We start from the raw sequence: 19,615 nt of genomic DNA, 5'->3' as shown, positions 1-19,615 counted from the left end.
GCTTGTATTGCTTTGCAGAGTGAGACCCATGTAATGTTCATGTTTGGGTTTACCATGGTTCTCCTCCGAAATGTTATTTTACAAAGTCCCAGGGGTTCAAGGGGAGGATGGTTGGCAATGCCACCAGTGGAAACACAGAGTTGGAGAGAAAGAGATTGCCCATCCGCTTTCCTTTTATTAGCTGTGGTCTCTGCCTGTAGATAAGTGATGCTTCAAAGACTTCAGAGAAAATAAGCTGTAGTGCAATTTTTTTTTTTTTGTATGGACGTCGACAAGAAGTGAAATGAATCGGAGAAAGGTGGGAAGCTCCTCCAGATAGACGGGGGATGTGAGCAGTGTTTCACAGAGCTTCTGTACCTGTTCATCCCTGCCATATCGTGTTCCCTTTCAGCACCTGTACTCTACTCTTCACGTGGTGTTATTAGCGATGGCTACTGACCTGGGACAAAAAGCATCGAGAGAATGGAAACGTCAGAGAGGACTAAGAACTTGAGAAATACAATATGCACTGGGGATAGGAAGTTGTGGAAATGTAGGTTTTGTTGGAAAACAGAAGACCGAGATAATTAAACAGACATTAATTACTGCCACAAGTAGCATTTGTTGTATTCTGGGAAGTCAAACGCTGAGAGTAATCAGTAGCTTCCCAGTTCGCTTGCTGATTGTTGATATCAATGCTTATCATTTGTTTTTGTAAATATCCTATTGTTTGCTGTGTCCATTTTGTTTTTACGTGTAATTAAGTTTTAATTAGGCTATGGGCCACAGATTCAGTCAGTTTCACACACCCAGGGAGTTCCTGTGCTCCGACTCCAATTGTATTGAGAAGATAAATGGATGGATGTGAACACATACTAGGCATTGGGATTGTCACGGAGCTGGTGTCAGTCAGTGGCCTAAAAAAAACTCATCTGCTAGTTAAAAAAAAGTCATTTCTTACGGATACCGTTTATGATTGGGAGTAGCACACCGTTGGGCTGTGTTTCAACCATGACCATTAACCCCTGATGCCCCATTTTTCTTCTGTTTTTGTATAGTTAAAATCCGCTGAAACACATCCATCTATTCCCAGGTGAGAGGACACCCTGAGCCCCAGGTCATGTGGTCCAGGAATGGGAAAGCGGTGATAGCTGGAGAGCGCTTCGCCATGGAACAAAGTAGCCGTGGAACCTTCAGCCTGGTGGTCCACGGTATCCAGGAGGAGGATGCGGGACGTTACACCTGTGAGGCAGTCAACGATGCCGGAAGTCGCAAGGTCACAGTGGAGATCACTGTAGAAGGTACAGAAGCGCCTTCAATTTGTTTCCCAAATGGCAGTCTAGGCTTCCATTTGGAACACAACTTGACCCTGTTCGTCAGCCAACCAGATAGATAATTGAATGGTCTGTCAACAAATGTTTTGGCAGGGTCCACTGGCTTTGCTTTGTAGCTCCTTTTCAAATGTAGCATGGAAAGCAGACTTCTAAGGAACCCTGAGAAATGCACGGCCTCAAAAGCTCATGTGAAATTAAAACCAAGACTGTGTCAAGTATTTTAAACACCAGCACATTTATTCAACTCCATAAAATATAAGACGTCCTGTAATACGGGCTTTTATACTGCTTTTATACTTTGCCCAAGTGATGTTTTAACTCAATGTAATGATAAGGTTGAATATGGATCATCTTCAAAAGGACCACTTTGTTTTTGATTTATTGCAGATAATGTCCTTTTCTAATTCCCCGTTCAGAAGGAACTCATTAGAGCAACCCATCCAAAGCCAACAGAGGTTTTTGTCCCAAATGGCCCCCTATTCCCTATATAGTTCACTACTTTTGACCAGAGTAAATGGGGAATAGGGGGCCATTTTGGATTTATACTGTCCTGTTAGCATAAACGGTGTTAGCACACTTAGTTTTTTTCTATTCCTTGGTGTAGACATGCCAGCTGTGCCTTTCCATTTCCGATAGTTACACTGTGGATACTTAGGTAACATTATGCATTACGCACCTACTGCTTTCCGGGGAGAAGTATGGAAACACTCGGACATCCTCCACATTTTGTTCAGCTTTCCAAGATCATAAACAGCTATTTAGGCACCTCAGGCTCACTAAACATTAACATATGGAGCACGCCCTTTCTAACAAGTAGCAGAACAAACACATCTTACAAAGCATTGGACTGAGATATGAAGCATTCTGCAACACTGCCCATTCATTTACGTGCTGCTGGAATTGCACCAGCGATATATTCTATGGCTGTCTCTCCAATGGCACCCTATTCCCTATATAGTTCACTACTTTGGACCAGGGCTCTGGGCACTACATCGGGAATAGGGGGCCATTTGAGATGCATACTTTTAGTTTTTTTATTCATTATCTGAGGCATGTTTTCTCTCAGGGAACACGGGGAAGAAATACAGCCTCCCCTCCTCCAGTAGAACAGGGTAAGATGTCTTTGCTTGTGTCCCAAATGGCACCCTATTCCCTACAAAGTGCAGTACTTTTGACCAAAGCCTTATGGGCCCTGGTCAATAGTAGGGCACTATATAGGGAATACGGTGCCATTTGGGACACATTTTTCTATGCACATGGTGGTATGATTTCTCTTTTTTAAATCAACCTTCCTATCCTGTTCCATCTGTAAAACCAGAATATTTGTTGCATGAGATGTTTAATCTTGTATTTGTTTTATATTTAGAATAATGCAGATGTTTTATGTTGGTGTTAAAAATATAGCCAGTCAGTCATATTGCTATATTAAGTCATTATTAAAATGTAATTTGTTTGTTCAAGTGATGTTATTGAGCAGACACATCTTTGGACGATAAGGTAGTGAGTGAGTCATTGTGTTTTCTCTGACTCCAGCGGGCGGTTTGGAGTTCCAGCGGTGGAGAGCAGGCCCAGTATTTGGGGGGAGAGCCCCCCCAAGTTTGTGACAAAACCCTCACGTATTTTTGTCAGAATGGGACAGACTGGCAAATTCTCGGCCAAAATCACAGGACGTCCACAGCCCCTGGTTACCTGGCTCAAAGTGAGATGGAACAGAGAGAGTTTGGCAACTTCTGTAACTTTCCCCAAGTTTTCCAGAAATCTCAGTTGTAATGTTCTTGGAATTAGGAGGGAATAAGTATGACATCTGTCCAAGATTTCTAGAAACCTGAGAATTTGGGGAAAGTTACTGGAATTTTGCAACTCTAGATGGTATAGAGAAGACATTCTGTCTTTCAAAGATGGAGGATGGTGAGTCTTCATCTCTGAATTTCTGACTTCACTCTCTTCCCCTCTCCCCCTTTCTTTCTTCCACTTTCTCTGTGATGGATGGCTGTCGCAGGGAGATGAGGCGCTCCATGCTTCTCCCCACTTCAACATGTTTGAGAAGTCCGGAATCCACTTCCTGGAGATCCGAGACGTGTGTGTAGACGATGCAGGAATGTACACCTGCTCTGTAGCCAACAGTGCTGGGAAGGCCACGGCTACAGCGGAGTTGATCGTTCAGGGTAGGACACTGCAGCCAATCACACAGCCTGTTATTCAACCTTCAGCCGTCAAAACACACATGCAGTGTCCCGAATGGCACCCTATTCCCTTTGCAGTGCACTTATTTTGACTTGGGCCCACTAAATAGGGAATAAGGTACCGTTTAACGTCACAGTAAATCATCAGCAGCGCCAGTTCTGAATACCGAGTTATATTTCGGAAATGTTGACTCGTATTTGAGAGGGGAAATTCAGTGTGTATCCATTCCTTTTTAGGTTCAGGCTGTGACTCGGGCATGTGAGTATGTATCTCATAAAATTCCCTGCATAGTGATATTACTGTGTGACTACATGAGTAAGCATTTTTGTGAGTTGGCTGAATTTCTAGAAAATATTTCCACAATTTCTTCACAGTGAGGTGTTCAATCTTTTGACAATGTCATATGTTACTACTTCTACAGCCTGAGTCCCTCGGCTCTGGTAGCACCTGTCCCAAAGACAACTGACTCACCTGAAGTCAAGCGCACAAGTAATGGCCTGCTCGCAGACCAACGATCCCCTGCCAAAACAGGAGACGGGACTGAGACCAGGCTCACCACTCTCACCAGGGAGACCAAAGACAGCACAGAGATCAAAACTCCAGCATGGAAGACCAGCGCAGCATCTCCCAAGACCACCGTCGTGACTTCTCCCAAGCCTCCTGCGGACCTGCCAGACAAAGCCCCTAGAAAGCCTGGTGTCTCCCCCCCCAAGACTGCCAGCTCCACAACCCTGCAGCACCACCTGGGAGGCCAGGGCGCTGCAAGGACCAGCCCTCACCCCCAAAGCAGAGCCCCTGAGAGGGATACAAGAGATCCGTTGAAACCCCCCCCAAAGGGAGTCCCAGAGCCGTCTCCAGAGCCCACCAGAGAGACCAGAAGGCAGACCAGAGAGAGCCGGTCAGAGAGGGCAGCAGTGACTGCAGGAGCTCAACCCAAATTGGACTCTGTACCTCAGAGCCAGGATGCTACGGAGGGGACCTCAGTCACATTCAAATGCCAAGGTGATTCAAAAAAATTTGCGATTCCATGTTTTCAGATGTTAAAAAATAAATAAATCTATATATAATCTGAGAAAATAGTACATGACCTTCCCAACCCATTCCCAACTTTTAGATGTTCTTGACATTTTAATAGGCCGTTTGGACAATGTTCACTAATAGCTACTTCATTGTTGCATGTTTATCCCATTAGATTGACTGTTGATGTGCTCTTCCAGTCTCAGGTTCTCCTGTGCCTGGCCTGAGCTGGGTTAAAGATGGCCTCCCTTTGAGACCCAGAGCAGGGCTGACCTTCCAGCAGGACGGCAACACACACATCGTCACTGTGACCAACGTCCAGAAGAGGGACAGTGGGACTTATGGATGCACCATGACCACCAGCACTGGGAAGGTTTCTTCTACTTGGATCCTCGGTGTCAAGAGTAAGTACTTAGGATGCATCCCAAATTGCACCCTATTCCCTGGTCAAAAGTAAGGCACTATATAGGGAATAGGTTGCCGCTTGGGATGCAGTTTTACTGTAAATAAGTACATTTAGCTTTAATAGGGTGAACTAAGGCCCGTGTTGTGTAGGCTCATTACATTACGCCTTTTCAGTGAACAGGTCTATGTTTGTGAAAGTGTAATAGTTTTGAGCAGTTTCTGGTCTCCACCTCTGCCTTTGGGTAAAAAAAACCCCATCTAATTCCTTTCCCCTGGCTGTCTCAATCAAAACATGGTAATGATGAAGTCAGGATAAGTGAGCACATTGAGGTTAAGTCCATTCCTCAGCTACAATGCTGAGTTGATCTAAAACGAGACTGTTGCGTTTGGAAACGAGACTGTTGCATGTCCTTATAACCCCCCCCCCCCAAAAAAAGTTGCTTGTTTATTTAATGATAATCAAAGTGAAACTATTTTAGTGGAGGATTTGGAGAGGTTTTGATATCTTGTCTAGTTGTTTTTGTTTGGACTTGACAGACTGGCACCAGTCGACCAGTGATTCAATTTGCAGCAAAAGGGGAGCGTCTGGCATTTTATATTGTGTTTATTTTCTCTAATTCAGAACAGTGCCAAACACTATGCAGATTCAGTTTGCTTGAGACGAGCAGTATATATTTGTTGGGAGTGAGCATCCTTTTAGGAATGACTGTAACTGTTCTTGTCTACCTATGCCATCTATTGGAAAGAAGGAAAATTGCATCTTGTCAGATACCCAGTATGCGTCCCGATTTTCCCAAAGTGTGGCACACTGGCACACTCCCCGTCATCGATATAAAAGCTTTGGTTTGGTGTCAGCTTTGGTTGGAGGGCATTTCCAGGTTTGTTAAATCTGAGATGGGAGTGTGCAAGTGCACACTTTGGGCAAAGGGTGCAGAATCACAATGGACCTCCCCCACTTTGCTAATACCACATTTGTCACTCTTAGACTGACCATTACCACACATTCCATTTGAAATGTACTGCAAGGCTCCAATACGGCATACTGTAAATGTTAATACACCATCTGTGTACTCCCTCCCCTGCAGACCCATGGCAGGAGGGCAAGCCCCCTGCATTCAGCACAGTCCTGAAGGGATGTTCAGTGAGTGAGGGCCAGGACTTTCTTCTGCAGTGCTCAGTGGATGGAAAGCCTCGACCTGACCTCTCCTGGCTCTTAAACGGTGAGAGAGCCTATCATCTCCCCCTGCAGTAAGAAGGGTTGCAAAAGTTTTCCAAAAATCATGTTTGAAGGATTCTGGAATACTTCCTGATTCTGGGGAATCTTCCAACCAGGATTTCTGGAAACCCCAGGAGTTCTGGGAAAGTTGAGGGAATTTTGTAACTCTTTCCGTACCAGTCATCATGTCCAGTTATGCCGCTTTACCCACTAGAGGGGGGTGACTTCCTGTTTTCGAGGCTTTGCACCCACAGGACTGACCAACTAAAATCAGGTCCATTTCTATGAAAAGTGAAGGATGATATGAGAAGGGGGAGGAATACAAATTTCTCTGTACTCAGAACCCTCTTGAACAGATCAGCTAGACAGGGGGTGTGAGTTATTGTGTGTGTGTCCCAAATGGCGCTCTATTTCCTATATAGTGCGCTACTTTTGACCAGAGCCCTATGGGATGCCATTTGGGAGGCATTATAGGAGTTCTGCTACTGCTTTCCCTCTCAGCCTGAGGGCGGCCGATCAGAGGACCACTATTTCACAAGTCTGGCTGCTCTGCTGCTGAAGGCTCATGTGTCTCTCTGTACCACGTCCAGATCACACACCGAGTGTTTATTTTTCATCTTTAACTGCTCCACATATTGAACGTCAGGGGAAACCCCCTTGAATGTTGTTTTATAAGGTTACAATAAAAAATAAAAAAATGTAAGCATTGGCGTTGACAATTGATCTAGTAGAATTTCAACTCAACACAGTGAAACCAGGTTATTATAGTTTTGTGATTTTTCTATTTGTTTTTATTTCTGTTTCTGTTTTCAGACTTCATCTACTATTTTTTATTTAGTTTGAGTATTCTAAAATGTCTGTTTTTATATTGAATTTCAATTTTAATGTTAGGGACAGAAAGTAGCACGTGTGGGAGGCTAGGATCCATAGTGTTTTTTGGGGATGTCACTTGTCACTGGGCGGGGGAGTAATACATTCGGATTGATTTATGAATTATAATTTAAATGTAACTTAGATTTAAAACGAGAATTGTCTGCCGCGCAGTTCAAAGCTATGGCCAGCTCTGGTCATGGTCTTCTTTTACCTGTTGTGTAACAGCTTGATAGCCTTGACTATGTTCGCCCTGTTGTCAGTTAGGACGAGAAGGATCTTCTCCTCTGGTATGTCCAATGTGCAGTCAATTACCTCTCCGGTGTGTGGATGCTAAATCCGATGGAGGTTGAGCAATGCATGCTGTGCCTTGTTGAAGGAGGGGTGACAGAAGCTTGCTGAAATGCTCATAAATGAAGCAATCAGTCCTTTCATGCGTCGTTCGTCTACGCCCAGGGTTATTTTTCATGCCTCATTCAGAATGTCATAACTTTCTGGGTTGCTGTATCAATTTGCAAAGCAATCAACCCATTTACTCTAGCACCGGCAGGAGTTTTGAATAAAATACAGTTCTATTTGTCACATGCTTCATAAACACTGCTGTAGACTAACAGGGAAATGCTTACTTAAGGGCCCTTCCCAACATTGCAGAGAGAAAGAAAATAGAAAAAGTATAGAAAAGTAACATGTCATTTTTAAATTTGCAATGAGTAACTACAGGATACCAGTACCGAAGGGGTTCAAGCCTTCGGTCAGATGCTAAGCAGTTGCTATACCAAGACCTGCGACATTTTAGAATTCTGGATCTGGACCCGCTCTGGTCCCAGACCGGGTCTTGTGTATTCGGGTACAGGTGGATCCTTGAAGACCTCTAATCTGTGAATCTGCTTGGGCACTATACGAATTGGAGTGGGTCCAGGGTGTCTGGGATGATGGTGTTGATGTGAGCCATGACTAGCCTTTCAAAACATGTTATGGCTACAGATGTGAGTGCTACAGGGCGATAGTCTTTTAGACAAGTTACCTTGGTGTTCTTGGGAACAGGGGATATGAGGGTTTGCTTGAAACATGTAGGTATTACAGACTGGGTCAGGTAGAGGTTGAAAATGTCAGTGAAGACACTTGCCAGCTGGTCAGCGCATTATCTGAGTACGTGTCCTGGTAATCCGTCTGGCCCTGCGGCCTTGTGAATGTTGACCTGTTTTTAACTTCTTACTCACATTGGCTATGGAGAGCATGATCACACAGTTGTCCGGAACAGCTGGTGATCTCATGCATGGTTCAGTGTTGCTTGCCTCGGAAGCGTGCATAGAATGCATTTAGCTTGTCTGGTACTGTAAGTTTGCATCACTGGTCAGCTCGTACCTGGGTTTACCTTAGTAATTTGTGATAGTTTCCAGGCCCTGCCAGATCCGACAAGCGTCTGAGCCAGCATAGTAGGATTCGATCTTAGTCCTGTTATTACTCTTTGCCTGTTTGATGGCTTGTCGGAGGTCATGGTGGGATTTCATATAAGCGTCCGGATTAGTGTCCCGCTCCTTGAAAGTGGCAGTTCTAACCTTTAGCTCAGTGCTGGTGTTTCCTGTAATCAATATCACCAAGCCGGTGACTGATGTGGTGAACACCTCAATGGTGAACACCTCAATGGGGCGGCAGGGTAGCCTAGTGGTTAGCCTAGTGGTAGCCTAGTGGTTAGAGTGTTGGACTAGTAACCGGAAGGTTGTGAGTTCAAACCCCCGAGCTGACAAGGTACAAATCTGTCGTTCTGCCCCTGAACAGGCAGTTAACCCACTGTTCCCAGGCCGTCATTGAAAATAAGAATTTGTTCTTAACTGACTTGCCTGGTTAAATAAAGGTTAAAAAAAAAAAAAAAAAATGCCATCGGATGAATCCCAGAACATATGCCCATCTGTGCTAGCAAAACAGCTTAGCTTCCGCTTCATCAGACACTTCCGTAATTGAGCGTGTCACTGGTACTTCCTGTTTGGAATCAGGATAATATACACTGAACATAAATGTTAACACATGTAAAGTGTTGGTCTCATGTTTCATGAGCTGAAATAAAAGATCCCAGACATTTTCCGTATGTACAAAAAGCTTATTTCTCTAGCGTTATTGGTGTTAGGGAGCACTTCTCCTTTGCCAAGATAATCCATCCACCTGACAGGTATAGCATATCAATAAACATATAATTAAACAGCATGATCATTACCCAGGTGCACCTTGTGCTGGGGACAATAAAAGGCTACTCTAAAATGTGCAGTTTTGTCACAACACAATGCCACATGTCTCAAGTTCTGAGGGAATATGTAATTGGCATGCTGACTGCAAGAATGTCCTCTAGAGCTGTTTCCAGAGAATGTGATGTCCATGTCTCTAACATTAGCTGTGCTCAATTTCATTTTAGAGAATTTGGCAGTGTCCAATCAGCCTCATAACCATAGACCATGTGTATTGCTTTGTGACGGGGCGAGCGTTTGCTGATGTCCATGTTGTGAAGAGTGCCCCGTGGTGGCAGTGGGGATGTGGGCAGGCATAAGCTATGGACAACGAACACAATTGAATTTTATCGATGACAATTTGAATGCACAGAGATACCATGATGAGATCTTGAGGCCCATTGTTGTGCCATTCATCTGCCACCATCACCTCATGATTCAGCTTGATAATGAATGGCCCCATGTTGCAAGGATCTGTACACAATTCCTGGAAGCTGAAAATGTCCCAGTTCTTTCATGGCTTTAATACTCACCAGACATGTCACCCATTGAGCATGATTGTGATGCTCTGGATTGACGTGTACGAGAGTGCGTTCCATTTCCACAATATCCAGAAACTTCGCACAGCCATTGAAGAGTGGGACAGCATTCCACTGGCCACAATCAACAGCCTGATCAACTCTATGCAAAGGAAATGTGTCGCTCTGCATGAGGCAAATGATGGTCATACCATAACTGACTGGTTGTGTGATCCACGCTCGTACTTTTTTTAATATATTTTTTTTAAGGTATATGTGACCAGAGAGCTTATCTCCCCCTGCAGTAAGAAGGGTTGCAAAAGTTTTCCAAAAATCATGGTTGAAGGATTCTGGAATACTTCCTGATTCTGGGGAATCTTCCAACCAGGATTTCTGGAAACCCCAGGAGATCTGGGAAAGTTGAGGGAATTTTGTAACCCTTTCCGTACCTGTCATCGCGCCACATCTGTATTCCCAGTCATGTGAAATCCATAGATTAGGGCCTAATGAATTTATTTTAATTTACTGATTTCCTTATATACTGTAACTCAGTAAAAAAATTGTTACATGTTTACATTTTTGTTCTGTAGAGTTTGTTTTTCTTAATTTTATTTCAGTTTCAGAAATTGTTTTTCCAATTATGTTTTTTATTTTAGTTTTTGTTTACTTTTATAACCTTGCCGTTATAACCCTATTTTCTGTATTATTGTAGCTGGGTTATTTTTATTCTTCTGTATTTATTTTTATTTGACCTTTTATTTAACTAGGCAAGTCAGTTAAGAACAAATTCTTATTTTCAATGACGGCCTAGGAACAGTTAACTGCCTGTTCAGGGGCAGAATGACAGATTTGTACCTTGTCAGCTCAGGGATTTGAACTTGTAACCTTTCCTAGTTACCGTTACTAGTCCAACGCTCTAACCACTAGGCTACCCTGCCGCCCCAATGATGCATTAATTATAATGCATCCAATTCTGTTGAAGTTTGGTTTGATCTGTATCCATCACCCCAGCCTAACTTGACTCTCAACATAAGGATTCAGTTCTCAACTCTAACTTTCATTACCAGTCAAAAGTTTGGCCGCTGAACTTGTTTGTAAACTGATAGGGGTGAGTCTAGGCCAGTGTAATTGTTTATGTTTTGTTGTGCTTCGGGGGCCAAATGTGTTGAATTATCCTCTTCAGAAAACATCTTCTTTAAGCACTAATTGAATTGACTTGTAATAGAGAAGTATCATTGTCTCAGTCCCAAATGGCACCCTAATCCCTTCATAGTATAGTACTTTTGACCAGACCCCTATATACCATGGCCAGAAGTATTGCAGTATATAGGGTTTCATTAGGGATGTACTCATAGTTTCCAAAGGTCCGCTTCTCTTAGTGCTCCAGGTTTGAGCTGTATGTGCAGGAGCTGTTGATGTTAGCCTCTTAAAGACGGATAGACAATTAATGGCATCATAGTCAACTCAGGGAAGAAAAATAGTCCTGTTCCCAGCAACTGTGTAGGGATCCCAGTACCAATCCATTCACAGCCCCTCTGTTCTCTTCTGTTCCTACCGCTGGAAAATACACCCACAGCCATTAAACAAATATGAAGCCGAGGAACCATATAAAGGAAAAACATGCATCCCTCCTTCCTGAAACCCTGCTGAAGTATTACACCCAGACAGACTTGGCAAGTGTTTGTGCTCCCTAAGCAGACATCTGAGATTCTCTCTTTCCGAGACTCGGACTTGCGCAGGCCGATTCTGAAATACCTGCCAACAGGCTCCCCTGGATTTCAAAGTGAATGCCTTTCTTGGGATCGGGTTGTCCAGCACTGGGCGCGGGAGCCATTTATAATTGTTGGTGGCAGAGCATCACAACTCATCCAGGTTAAATTCTACACCGCGCTAGCTAGCTTCCCGACTGTGAAATGTAGTCCTGCGAGGAAAGATTAATACATAGTGCCTTCAGAAAGTATTCATACCCCTTGACTTATCCCACATTTTGTTGTTAATGCCTAAATAAAAAAATGACTAAATATTTTTCTCACCCATCTACACACAGTACCCCATAATGACAAAGTGAAAACATATATTTTTTAGAAATGTATTCAAATGGATTAAAAGTGAAATACTAACATATCTAATTTACATAAGTATTCACACCCCTGAGTCAATACATGTTAGAATCACCTTTGGCTGTGATTACAGCTGTGAGTCTCTTTTTGGGTATGTCTCTATGAGCTTTGCCCACCTGGATTGTAAAATATTTGTTCATTGTTCTTTAAATTCTTCAAGCTCGGTCAAGACAGCCATTTTTAAGTCTTGCCATAGATTTTCAAGCTGATTTTAAGTCCACTTTAACTAGGCCACTCAGGAACACTCAATGTCGTCTTGGTAAACAACTCCAGTGTATATTTGGACTTGTTTTAGTTTGTCTAGCTGAAAGGTGAATTTGTCTCCCAGTGTCTGGTGAAAAGCAGACTGACCAGGTTTTCCTCTAGGATTTTGCCAGTGCTTAGCTCCATTCCATTTATTTTTTTATCGTGGAAAAACTCCGCTGTCCTTAAGGATTACATGCATACCCATAACATGGTGTAGCCACCACTATGCTTGAAAATATGGAGAGTGCTACTCAAAGTTTTTGATATGATTTTCCCCAATTTGTATTCAGGACAAAAAGTTAATTGCTTTTCCAAATGTTTTGCAGTATTACTTTAGTGCCTTGTTGAAAACAGGATTATTTTCACTCTGTCATTTACGTTAGTATTGTGGAGTAACTACGATGTTGTATCTCCTATCACAGCCATTAAACTCTGTTTTAAAGTCATCATTGGCCTCATGGTGAAATCCATAAGACCGTTGCCAGAGAGGAAGGAAATCGGATCTTTGTATTGACTGGATGTATTGATACCCCATCCAAAGTGTAATTAGTAACTTTTTGAACATCACTGTCTGCTTTCTGTATTTTTACCCATCTACCAATATGTGCCCTTCTTTGTGAGGCATTGGAAAACCTCCTTGGTCTTAGTGGTTGAATCTGTATTTGAAATTCACTGCTTGACTGAGGGACCTTACAGATAATTGTATGTGTGGGGTACAGAGAGGAGGCACTCATTCAAAAATCACATTAAACACATTGGTATTGATTATTATGTTTTGTGACTTGTCAAACACATTTTTGCCCTTATTTAGGCTTACCATTACAAAGGGGTTGAATTCTTATGGACTCAAGGCATTTCAGATTTTCATTTTGTAAGTTTATTTGTAAAAAAAATTCTAAAAACATAATTCTACTTTGACATTATGGGGTATTGTGTGTGTGTGTAGGCCAGTGACACAATCTCAATTTAATCTATTTCACCTCTGTGAGGTGTTGTCTTTTTATGCCTCTGCATATTTATTCGTTTTTATGAGCGATTTTACAGCAAGCATACGTTTGCTTAACATGAATGAACATCAACGGGACATTAAGAACTGTAAAATACTATGCTTTATCGAAGTAATGGCTGAACAAAGACATGCATTGACAGGAAAGAACAGCAGCATCTGGTAAGATCCGTAGGGGTGGGGTTTGCCTGTTTGTGAACAAAGACTGGTGCACAATCTCTAATATTAAGCAAGTCTCAAGGTTCTGCTCGCCGGAGTTAAACCTCATGATGAGCTGTAGACCATACTATTTACCAAGAGTTCATCTATATTTTTTGTAGCTGCTTAATTATCACCACAAACCGATGCTGGCACTAAGACCGCACTCAGCGAGCTGTATAGGGCCATAAGCAAACAAGAAAATGCTCATCCAGATGCGGTGCTTCTAGTGGCTGCTGAATGTAATGCAGGAAAACTGAAATCCGTTTTACCTCATTTCTACCAGCATGTAACCTGTGCAACTAGAGGGGGGAAAAAACACACTAGATCGTCTTTACTCCACACACAAACACAGCTTTCCCTCGCCCTACATTTGTCAAATCTGACCATAACGCCATCTTCCTGATTCCTGCTTATAAGCAAAAACTCAAACAGGAAGTATCAGTGCTGTGCTCAATACGGAAGTGGTCAGATGAAGCAGATGCTAAGCTATAGAACTGTTTTGCTGGCACAGATTGGAATGTGTTACGGCATTCATCCGATGGCATTGAGGAGTTTACCACATGAGTCACCGGCTTAATTAAAAGGTGCATTGACGATGTCGTCCCCACAGTGACAGTACGTACATATCCCAACCTGAAGCCATGGATTACAGGTCACATCCGCACTGAGGTAAAGGCTAGTGTTGCTGCTTTCATTAGCAGGACACTCAACCGGACGCTTATAAGAAATCCCGCTACAACCTCTGACGAATCATCAAACAGGCAGTGTCAATACAGGACTAAGATCAAGTCCTACAACTGGCTCTGACGCTCATCGGATGTGGCAGGGCTGGCAAACTATCACAGATTACAAAGGGAATCCCAGTCCAGAGCTGCTCAGTGACGTGAGCCCACCAGATGAGCTAAATGCCTTCTATGCTTGCTTCAAGGCAAGCAACACTTGCGTGAGAGCACCAGCTGTTCCGTATGACTGTGATCACGCTCTCCGTAGCTGATGTAAGACCTTTTCACAGGTTTAACATTAACAAGGCCACAGGGCCAGACAGATTACCAAGACACATACTCAGAGCATGCGCTGAGCAGCTGTAGAAGAGTGGGTCGAGAGCTTCAAGTTCCTCGGTGTTCACATCGCTAAGGACCTATCATGGTCCAAACACACCAACACAGTAGTGAAGAGGGCACAACAACAACTCTTCCCCCTCAGGAGGCTGAAAAGATTTGGCTTGTCCCTCAGAGCCTCAGTTCTACAGCTGCACCATTGAGAGCATCTTGACTGGCTGCATCACTGCTTGGTATGGCAACTGGTCGGCATCTGACTGCAAGGCACTACGGAGGGTAGTGTGTACGGCCCAGTACATCACTGGACCCGAACTCCCTGCCCTCCAGGACACCTCTACCAGGCGGTGTCAGACTGTTTGATCTGCTACCGCATGGCAAGCGGTACCAAAAGGCTCCTGAACAGCTTTTACCCCCAAGCCATAAGACTGCTAATTAGTTAACAAAATAGCTACCCGAACTATCTGCATTGACCCTTTTTGAACTAAATCCATCCTTTTGACTCTATGCACACACACTGGACTATCATTTATATAAATTATAGCTTGGCTATATACATGGGGTACCAGTACCGAGTCAATGTGCAGGGGTATGGGGAAATTGAGGTAGATATGTAGGGGTAAAGTGACAGGATACATAAGACAGTAGCAGCAGCAGCGAAAGTGTGTGGCAAAAATATTTGCCCCACATCACATACGCTAAGTTGTCATTGCTCATTGTCTCTTGAACCCTTGTTAAAATGTTTTTATATATTTACAGTACAGGTCAAAAGTTTAGACACCTACTTATTTCAGGGTTTTTCTTTATTTGTACTATTTTCTACATTGTAGAATAATAGTGAAGACATCAACTTTGAAATAACACATCAAATCATGTAGTAACCAAAAAAGTGTTAAACAAATCAAAATAGGTTTTGAGATTTTTCAAAGTAGCCACCCTTTGCCTTGATGACAGCTTTTCACACTCTTGGCATTCTCTCAACCAGCGTCATGAGGTAGTCAACTGGAATGCATTTCAATTAACAGGTGTTCCTTGTTAATTTGTGAAATTGCTTTCCTTAATGTGTTTGAGCCAATCAGTTGTGTTGTGACAAGGTAGGGGTGGTATACAGTAGATGGCCCTATTTGGTAAAAGACCACGCCCATATTATGACAAGACCAGCTCAAATAATCAAAGAGAAATGACAGTCCATTACTTTAAGACATGAAGGTCAGTCAATCTGAAAAATTTCAAGAACTTTGAGCGTTTTAAGTGCAGTCGCAAAAACCATCAAGCAATATGATGAAACTGGCACTCATGAGGACCGCCACAGGAAAGTAGAGTTACCAGCCTCAGAAATTGCAGCACAAATTCATCGTTCAGGTAAGACAAATCTCAACATCAACTGTTCAGATGGGACTGAGTGAATCAGGTCTTCATGGTCGAAATGCTGTAATGTAGTAGTACACAGCGGTGTACGAGATCTGCAGTTCAGTATTCTAATGATCAATTAGCCTTTTTAAAATGATATACTTGATATTACTTGATACTTGATATATATTAGCTAACACAACATGCCATTGGAACACAGGAGTGATGGTTGCTGATAATGGGCCTCTGTACGCCTATGTAGTTTTTGTAGTCATTTACAACATTAACAATGTCTACACTGTGTTTCTGATCAATTTGATGTTATTTTATTGAACAGAAAATGTGCTTTTCTTTCAAAAACAAGGACTTTTCTAAGTGACCCCCAACTTTTGAATGATTGTGTAATTTTTGCATTGTTGGGAAGTAAGCTGTTATGCTACACCTGTTTACAAAACGTGACCATTCAGAATTGATTTGAAGGAATACACACTCTTAGTCCCTTGATTTGATATGAAAATGGATTTACACAACATGTCCTGCATGGTAAACGTCTTCATTTGTAATGACCTTTCATTATCTCTCCCCAATACGGCCCTGCTTTACCGTGACAGCAAAATAGTATACCCTGCTCTGTGTAAGAGAAACTATTTTTGCTGGGAGTGGATTGTGTTTAGGTGTTCCTCAAGTGTGACACATGTTCCTCTCTCTTCCACCATCAGACAAGCCCATGCCGTACGCCCGCTCTTCCTTTGAGAATGGCCTGGCCCAACTCACAGTCCAGGGCGCCCTGCCAGAGGACGAGGGCCAGTATACTTGTATTGCTGAGAACATCCATGGGAGAGCCGTGTGCACTGCCAAAGTCATCATCAAAGGTGGGCCTGGGAGCCTCTACAGAGGCCATATGTATCGAGTTTCTCAGGCTGCGTAAACACAGGCCACCAAATTCTGATGTTCTTTTCACTAATTGGTCTTTTAACCAATCGGAGCTTTTGCCAATAATTGGGAAAAAGATCAGAATTGGACTTCCTGTGTAAACGCTACCTCAGAGTAGGAGTGCTAGGATCAGCTCCCCTCTGTCCATGTAATCTCATTCATTGTCATCTAAAAGGCGAACCTGATGTAGATCAGCACTCCCCTCTGAGACGCTTGATACATCCAGCCTCAGATGTGTTTCTTTATCCTTTGCATCTTTGAGAAGACACTTAATCTGTGATTGATTGTATCAGATATTTCCCAGGGGACTACCCCAATAGAGCATATATGTATGTAATTATTTCTCAAAATGATGCTGATTACTTGTACTTTTGCAGTTCCGCTATTAGTCCCCGAAGCCCTATAGTTTGTAATATATTCACATTTTATGACTTTGGCTTCCAAAAGTCTGCAGTGCGAAAATTAGGGGAATGACCAATGAATGTTATTTTGATAACTGGGTTTAGGTTTTACGTTTTTGAACATCTAAACACGCGGAGACTGCGCTCATGAATTGAGACTGCGCTCAATTCATGAGATAGGAAAATGGGAAAATTAGGAAATTAGGAAAAAATTAGGAAAATTTAGAAGAATGAGTATTTGATGGTTTGCTAAAGCCCTGAAATGTCTCTTGTGAGTACTTTGAGCCTCTTTGAAGAAGTGCTACTCTAAGATAATAGCTATTTAGGGATCCGATGTAGCATTTAAGGAAACATCTGCTCTCTCCGTTCCAGCATGCAGTTTGTTTTTGTCCCAAATGGCACCCTATTTCCTTAAGTAGTGCACTACTTTTGACCATGGCCCTGATCAAAAGCAGCACAAAAAAAAAAAATGGTTACCATTTGGGATGAAATCCTTGTCTATCAGCACACGCCAGACTTCAAGGTGGAGGTTCAGCTATTTGTTTCGCTGGGGTAAACATTTGAAATACCACCATTTTCCCAGGGGCACACCAACATTCAAACATCATTTCCAAACAAAGCAAGTGTGTTTAGTGAGTCCGCCAGAGGCAGTAGGAATGACCAGGGATGTTTGGTTGATAAGTGCGTGAAATTGACTATTTTCCTGTCCTGCTAAGCATTCAAAATGTAACGAGTAGTTTTGGGTGTCAAGGAAAATGTATGGATGTAAAAAGTACAATATTTTCTTAAGGAATGTAGTGATGTAAAAGTTGTCAAAAATTGAAATGATACAGTACAGATACCCCCAAAAAACGACTTAAGTAAAAAATACTTTAAAGTACTACTTAGGTACTTTACACCACTGGTCAAAGGTGGTGCACTAATAAAGAGAATATGGTGCCATTTGGAATGCTGGCTGAGGCAGCAGTGAAGCAGGGCTGTTTAAGCAACAGTGCTGATGGAAACATGCTGGAGATGCCTTGGATCTCCCTCTGGCATGCTGGATATGCATACAGACGGTGAGCTGTGTTTATGACAAGCCTGCCTCCCTGTCTGTTGGGTCCTGACATCCACAGGGTTAGAACCTTTTCAATTTATAAACTTGGGGGAAGGGAGGTGGGTTGACTACGTAAAACCAAACACCATACATGGTGTGCATGAATCAAGGAGCGAGGGCCAAAAAGTTCCCGTTGGTCTCTCGTTCTCTCTCACAGCGAGGCTGGCCTGTTTTGGTGCCCAGACTACCACTCTGTAACAGCATGAAGCCGAACCCATGCGCAGATACTGTGTATGACTGTGTGAGAGCGAAGTCTTAATATCTGCGGTGTTGTTCGTTGCAATGTAATTCATCTGAGTCTACCTTTTAATGGACTGAAGCGTAATGATGAGTCAAGTAATTTGATTTTGGACTCTCAAAGACCTTGGCAGGAACATCGTCCCTATGGTCGTCGTTTAATGAGATTATTCCAGTGTTTGCATATTCAGGAAAATGTTCCTTGCATGTTTGCCAAGAACATCACAATATGGGGAGCTGACTACGTAGAACCAAACACAATACATGCTGGTAATGTTCAGGATGTGTCTAGTATTCATGATCTGCATTCCAAATGGCACCCTATTCCCTATGTAGTACATCACTAAATAGGAAAAACGGTGCCATTTGGGATTCAGACCCCATCAGAGATGGTAAAGAAACCAAGACACCCCACTTATTTTTGGGGTGTTTTTTTATTTATTACACAGACCGGAACCTTGACCATTTTTTTCCAATGGTAAACTGCCGGAGTTAATTTAACCACCATATTTTATAGCGTTGTGTTCCAGATGGCAATTCCATATGAGGATCAGGTGTACTCGTGACATTCTGCTCCATAGCTTCTGGAAGTGTGCAGACAGTGGCTGCTACTGCAGCACCTATATATGCTTGGCTGCCAATGTCATTAAGAACATAAACAGTTTTCCACAGATTCTTTGGTATGGGTTCTTCAGTATTTTAGGTTTCGGATATCCTGCAGTAGACTGCCAGACAGCTCATTTCCTGATGTAGGAGAGCTGTTGCTCTCTCCCAGAAGGTTATCTTTTTCTGAACGAGCAGAGACTCCCAAGAGACGTACAGGGAGTTTGTTAACATCAGCATGTTCCTCTTTGTTTTTCTAAATCATCATGACTGTGTCCCAAATGGCTCCCTATATAGTCTACTACTTTTGACCATGGGCTATGGTCATAAGTATTCCATTATATGGGGTGCTATTTGGGATGTATTTTAAGAGATCTACTCCAGCCTCTATATATAGTACTCCAGGAATCCATGTTGAGGTAATATTTATTTACATGACTGTGAAGGAAATACCTTCACTTGGAGAAGACTCTCTTAATATAGCATATTTAACTGTGAAGCAAGTAATGTTATGTCTTTGACTGGAATGGAAAATTAACAGAAAGACAAACTCCCAATAGCCTGCACTGATTGACATTTGCACACACCCAACTGCTAATTGTCTTGTTAATAGGTTGTTGGCTGT

At 42.7% G+C, this 19,615-nt stretch overlaps 1 protein-coding gene across 2 annotated transcripts in view; it reads left to right on the top strand.

Moving 5' to 3' along the window:
- Positions 1 to 19,615, top strand: part of LOC110501531 (myosin light chain kinase, smooth muscle) — a 78,611-nt gene that overhangs the window by 26,163 nt on the left and 32,833 nt on the right. For both annotated transcript variants that reach the window (XM_021579175.3, XM_090215693.1), the window contains exons 4-12: positions 1,073 to 1,280; positions 2,380 to 2,425; positions 2,847 to 3,012; positions 3,313 to 3,478; positions 3,734 to 3,755; positions 3,919 to 4,499; positions 4,715 to 4,918; positions 6,005 to 6,139; positions 16,440 to 16,592. In XM_021579175.3, coding sequence (XP_021434850.3) covers positions 1,073 to 1,280; positions 2,380 to 2,425; positions 2,847 to 3,012; positions 3,313 to 3,478; positions 3,734 to 3,755; positions 3,919 to 4,499; positions 4,715 to 4,918; positions 6,005 to 6,139; positions 16,440 to 16,592 — 1,681 coding nt within the window. The remainder of the gene's footprint in view (positions 1 to 1,072; positions 1,281 to 2,379; positions 2,426 to 2,846; positions 3,013 to 3,312; positions 3,479 to 3,733; positions 3,756 to 3,918; positions 4,500 to 4,714; positions 4,919 to 6,004; positions 6,140 to 16,439; positions 16,593 to 19,615) is intronic.

Source organism: Oncorhynchus mykiss, chromosome 22 (assembly GCF_057628025.1).
Source record: "Oncorhynchus mykiss isolate SJ-2025 chromosome 22, ASM5762802v1, whole genome shotgun sequence".
In the NCBI taxonomy this organism is placed as follows: domain Eukaryota; kingdom Metazoa; phylum Chordata; class Actinopteri; order Salmoniformes; family Salmonidae; genus Oncorhynchus; species Oncorhynchus mykiss.
The sequence above is the reverse complement of the archived record's forward strand: the minus strand, read 5'-3'. Positions and strand labels throughout refer to the sequence as shown.